The following is a 5,786-nucleotide window of genomic DNA, read 5'->3' on the forward strand; positions in this document are numbered from 1 at the left end:
CACACGGAGTCTTCATATAAGCTTTCGGAACGCTTACAAGCTCAATTTTCCATTCAGAAATCAAAGAGTGAAGTCAAAAATCCTTGTAAATATTTAATGTCTTTCTTTTCGCGGGTGTTCCTCCCTCCTGGTGGGCGGGGCTTGAGGGGTGTAGCGGTCGCCTGATTGGCCGACTAGTGGTTTGCGCTCGGGGGATGCCAGACGCTCCCGGACGCCTCGATTATCCCGGAGGATTAATTCTTGGCGATTAAGTGCAAACTACATTTCACTACCGGCCTCCGCCAACGCCTTCGGTTGTCTTGGGTGGGTTTTTTAACCCCCGTGTGAGCCAGGGCAACACCTCCCCTCTCCTTTTTTCCCCCCTGCAAGCACTGTGGTGGTGGGTGGGAGAGGAGAGAGGGAGAGAGAGTGAGAGAGAGAGAGAGGGCACATTTCCCCGCACTCAAATAGAGAGAGACATTCTTCGGGACAGAGCAGCTTGGGTGAGTGACGCGCCCGGTGGCAGCGCGGCCTCCGAGCCGGCCACGGGTAATGATAGAGTCAATCGCGTCTCCGGGCCGGCGTGCGAAGTCGGCGACAGACAAAAATGCCATTTTTTCCCCCACCCTCCGTATCTCCCGGAGGAGAGAGCCCAGGGGCACGCCACGCCACCCCACGGGCATCCTAAAACCCCGTGGGTGCCCCAGCACCCTCCCCGTGCCCCGTACGGCCCCGCGAGGGCTCGAGGAAGAGGCCGTTTCAGGCGTGGAGAGCGGGGGGTAAAAATAAATTAAGGTGTCTGGGAGTGTGTGTGCAGGTGTTCGGACGAGTTTTGGGTTCACCGCGCGGTTGGCCGTTGGGAGGAGGGTAGTTCTCGGCGGACCAGAACTCCCGCACCGTCACCCGCCCAGTCAGTCATCCACACCTCGCCCAACAGTACGGACCCCCCTTTCCACGCCCCGCCAACCTGGATCCAGCCGCTTATTCCTACCTACGGTAAAACCCCGTCCCTCCCTCGGCGAGCGGAGGTGACTTGTGTTTTGGGCGGGAGAGCCCAGCAAGCGGCGGTGTGTGGTGTGTTGCGTCGCCCGCGATTACTTCGGTTATCGAACTTGGGACTTTTAGTGGCCAATACGTCTCTCTGTGTTGTTTGGCACGTGTTGTGGCGAGAGTGACTGTGGCAAAGAAAACCCCTACTATACGAACGGCCAAGCAGGGTTCCCCTACCACCCCACCAACGACGCCTACTCCTCCACCTCCTCCTCCTCCTCGCCTTTCCTCAAGCCGTCTTGGAGAACCACACAGCATCGCACACACACACACGCGTATACCCGGGGTCGTGCGCGATTGTTCGCAGTGCATCACAATACTTAAGGTTGAGATTCAAAAGCGGAAAATATATATATAGAGAGAATCAATATAGAATAACATAAAAGGAAGGAACTTCCTTTTCGAGAGAGTTTCTAGATTTCCGTAGTGAACTTACTGAAGTGTTCATGATCATGAGAATTTCTCTGGCTGTGTTGAGATAGAGAGACTGTGGCAGATTTTTTTGTTTTCGTTTTTATTTATCGGGATTGGTGATTGATTTTCGTTGGAAACTGACTTGGTGTCCAGCGGTGATTTCTCGCTGGCAGTGGGAATAGATCCTGAGAGGAAGTAGTGAATTTATGAACCGACACAAACATTTCAGCTGAAGTGCCTTCGAGGGTTAGTAAAGTGAGAAGTAAGTGGAGGATACATCATAACAAGCAGCGGCTTACACCGTCTCGGGGAAAAGCCATCGATAGAATCGGACACGGAAGAAATAGAAAACGCGGGATCACCATCACATTAACTGTATCAGAGAAAAGTACTTCTGAGATCCCCTGGTTCGAGCCACCGCGGGTCTCCCGCCTTCAGGAACATCGAGCCGCCCCCCGAGAAAAGAAGAGCGAGTGTTTTCCCCGAGCCCCTGGTGCCGATATACAATTTCACCCGATTGAGGTCTTGGCATCGGAGGTGGTAAACTCTTTATCCGATCGTCTGTATCTTGGAGTTGGCGACGCTTCTGCTGCAGGAGAGAGAGAGGGAAAAGGGTCGGTCGCCAGCAGGAGGCGCAAGCCCCCGCTCTCCGGATCCCAACTCCTGGCGGCGGCCACGCGCTTCGCCGTACCATAACCATCGTTACGTCTTGGGTCTTTTCTTCATTTTTTTTTTGGAGGAGACTCGTGGCGACGTGTGTGGGTCGGCCAGCGGCGGCGCCCTTCGCTACCGGCCGCCGACGCTTCCAGCGAGCGCAGATCTCGGGGAAAAAAAACTGAGTCTGGGCGAAGCCTTCACGAAAACCGACGAACAGCAGTGGGAAGCGACCCCGGCGTGTAAGGACGCTGGAGGGTCGGGTCCGGCGTCGGCCCAGGAGCCTCCGACGGCAACGGCGACGCCGTTCTGAAGCTTCCCCGTGGAGGATGTAAAGATCGACGGTCGGCAAGCAGGGACCTGACGACCGCAAGCGACTGCCGTCGGGCGGGCGTGAGCGTGTGTGAGTGCGAGTGTGTGAGTGTGTGTGAGAGTCCTGCTCGCGTGCCGCCGGCCTTCCTGGCCGGTCGAGGGGACGCCCTCAGGACTCGTCGTCGTCTGTGTACGTGTCTGTAACGTGGAGACCCGAGCGCACGTGGCTGCACGTGAGAGCGCGGCGCCCGAAGACTGTGTAGCGGGCAGGTAGGGTGTCGACCCGCCGGCGCCCTGGCTCCCCATGCAGGCGCTGCCGACCCGCGCGCCCTGATGACGGTGGCGTGGCGCAGCGCAGGCGACATGGCGACGGAGGTGGGCGGCATGGGTGGAATGGGTGGCGGTGGCGGGGAGCACCCAGGCGAACTGGTGAAGACCGGGTCGCCAAACATCCTGTGCACGGCGTTACCCAACCACTGGCGGTCGAACAAGTCGCTGCCCATGTCGTTCAAGGTGGTGGCGCTCGACGACGTCAAGGACGGCACCATCGTCACCGTGCGGGCGGGCAACGACGAGAACTTCTGCGGCGAACTGCGCAACAACTCGGCCGTCATGAAGAACCAGGTGGCCAAGTTCAACGACCTACGCTTCGTCGGCAGGTCAGGCAGAGGTGAGTGGTAGGGTTCTGTTCACGACCGACCGACCGACACAAGGGGGAGGTCATGTGTCAAACGGACATTTTCAGGGGTGTGGGGAAGGGGAAGCAGGAAACACGAGCGAGGTCATCATTTGACGGAGGGGTCGACGAGTTTCAGGTGAACATTTGAAGGCGCGGAGTTGAGGTCATCATTTTGAAGGGGGGGTCATGTGTCAGGTGAACATTTGAAGGCAAGCGCAATTGAGGTCATCATTTAAGGGGGACGTTAGCTAAATGGAAAGGATTTTTATGGTACATGGTTGAGTATATTTGAGGCGGACACTTTCGAAACATAAGGCTACACAGTTGTAGGCAACGCTCGACGCACCACAGTTGAGCAATACAACCATAACACTTGTGATGATGACAATACTCGAGTGTACGTATCACACAAGATACAACGGAACTCGATGAACGTATTTCAGGTTACACGAGGGAGAGGGAGAGAGAGAGAGGGGCTAGTTACCCCAGGGTGCGTGGCTGGTGGGGCGTACCTTGCGTGGTGGTGGTGCAAAAGGCTGAGAGAAAAATTACCCGAGGGTACACAACGGTGCAAATTACCCAGAGGGTACACGCGGTACCAGGGAGGATGAGGTGTGGTTACATACAACACCCGATGGCATAATAGGGTACCTCCTTCAGTCGGGTTGAGGTGGAGGTGGGGGGGGGGATGTTGTGTATGTGTGTGTGTGTGTGTGTCAGCGGGTCAGTCGTGACGACCTTCGTCCAGGGTCCACAAATCGGCGAACTCGACTCTTGATCAACTCGTCACGCGACTCCTCTCCTCTGCCGCTCCGTCGGTGCCTCCCCGTCGACGCGGCCGGAGAGCCAAACCTCATCCTCCTTCAGGAGATTCCCCCTTCCCTGCCTGGCGTCGTCCCAAAACCTGACCCTCCTTCAGGAGAGTCCTCCCCTGCCTGGCGTCGTCCCAAAACCTGACCCCTCCTTCAGGAGAGTCCTCCCCTGCCTGGCGTCGTCGGCGTCGCTCGCCGCCGGTGAGTGAGGCGCTGCTAGTTATAAACTTAATCCTACGGATTTGTTCCTGCGAATCCCAGAATCTCTGACCTTAGGCCAAGTGATTCTTTCCCACGCATTACTCATTTCCCTTCTTCTCCTTTTTTCTTCCCAGCCTCCTCCTGGGGTTCCCTATCTTCGTTCTCATCCTCCGTACAGGGTCGCTCCCACTCCCGAGGAAGGACGACCTCCAAGGCGCGTTCCTATCCCCGAGGAAGGACGACCCCCAGGGACTCCGTCGTCATAGACAGAGGGGAGTCTTCAGTTGCTTCTGTCCATAATCGCCACCCGTCCCCGGTCCCTGCATCGCATCGCCGTCTATATCAACCATCCCCCCACTCCTCGAGGCCCTCCTCACCCTCCCAACCCCACTACTATCTCTCTCTCTCTCTCTCTCTCTCTCTCTCTCTCAGCCGCTCCTCCGGCCCCCCCCCCCCCCCCACACACACACAGTGTTGAGGAACGTGTTGACGGGTTACAGACGAGATAGGGAGGGAGGGAAGGAGGGGTGGAGGTGTGGTGTGGTATATGGTGGTGGTGGTGGTGGTGGTGGACACGACCCTCCAACGGTGGTGCGAACACGGCGACTCCGTCTCGGTCGTCAAAGCTGAGGTTACCTCGTGTGGCGACCGTAGCAGACGACGCCGTCGACGACGACGACGCCGACGACGACGCCAACGATACTGACGAACACTTGCGACGTAAGGCAATGTAGGTGGCAACCAACCCCCACCCCTTCACCCCAACCCCCCTCCTTACCCCCAACCCCCTTCCTTATTTTTGTAACGAGGGTACGACCTCTCAGTGTCGAGGTGACGACCCCTTGCATGAGGTTAGTACGACTCTTGCCCTGCGACGGTACAGTCCTAGAGGTATGGAGGTACGACCTTTGAGTGACGGCGGTACGACCCCTGGAACAACCGAGGTACGACCCCTTGAGTAACGACGGTACGACCCTACAGCACGACAACCTGGCCTTGTCATACGAATCCTAAGTGTCAGGTCATCAATGCTAAAGAATAAAAAGTCGTCATTAACCAAGGGTCGTCTCCTCGTACTCAAGGGTCGTCCCGTCGCACTCAAGGGTCGTCCCGTCGTATTCAAGAGTCGTCCCGTCGTGCTCAAGGGTCGTCCTGTCGTCGTACTCAAGCGTCGTCCCGTCGTACTCAAGGATCGCACGTAGTCGTACTCAAAGATCGCGCGCAGTCGTACTCAAGGATCGCGCGCAGTCGTACTCAAGGATCGCATGTGGTCGTACTCAAGAATCGCAGGCGGTCGTACTCAAGGATCGCACGTAGTCGTACTCAAGGATCGCACGCAGTCATCCTCAAGGATCGCGCGTGGTCGTACCCAAGGATCGCGCGCGGTCGTACACACAAGGGGTCGTCATCGGGGATAAACCATTTCCAAACCATCGTTCTTTTCGTATCTCTTTCATCTTATTTTTCTCCTTTTTTTTTTTTTTTTTAAATATGTCCAGCCATACATCACCGGAGGTCAGGTCAGGTCAGCCCAGGCGCCACCCGTAAATTACCCAAAGCGGACTAAAAACAGATCCCTCTGTTGCATATCATTAACCCAACTTCCGGACATGTTAGACACACACACACACAAAAAAAAAAAGAATCAGATTTTCCCAGTGGAATAGAAAGATATTTCTTTTGTT

General features: G+C 56.4%; 1 protein-coding gene across 2 annotated transcripts in view; it reads left to right on the forward strand.

The window, feature by feature from the left end:
* The first annotated feature begins 352 nt into the window (after window positions 1-352).
* LOC139746059 (uncharacterized) overlaps window positions 353-5,786 on the forward strand; it is a 56,840-nt gene continuing 51,406 nt past the window's right edge. Inside the window, exon 1 of one of the 2 annotated variants that reach the window (XM_071656894.1) lies at window positions 353-3,079. In XM_071656894.1, coding sequence (XP_071512995.1) covers window positions 2,743-3,079 — 337 coding nt within the window. In that variant the 5' untranslated portion in view covers window positions 353-2,742. The remainder of the gene's footprint in view (window positions 3,080-5,786) is intronic. The other variant, XM_071656892.1, reaches the window with a different exon arrangement.

This window comes from Panulirus ornatus, chromosome 63, assembly GCF_036320965.1.
Source record: "Panulirus ornatus isolate Po-2019 chromosome 63, ASM3632096v1, whole genome shotgun sequence".
Classification (NCBI taxonomy): Eukaryota; Metazoa; Arthropoda; class Malacostraca; order Decapoda; family Palinuridae; genus Panulirus; species Panulirus ornatus.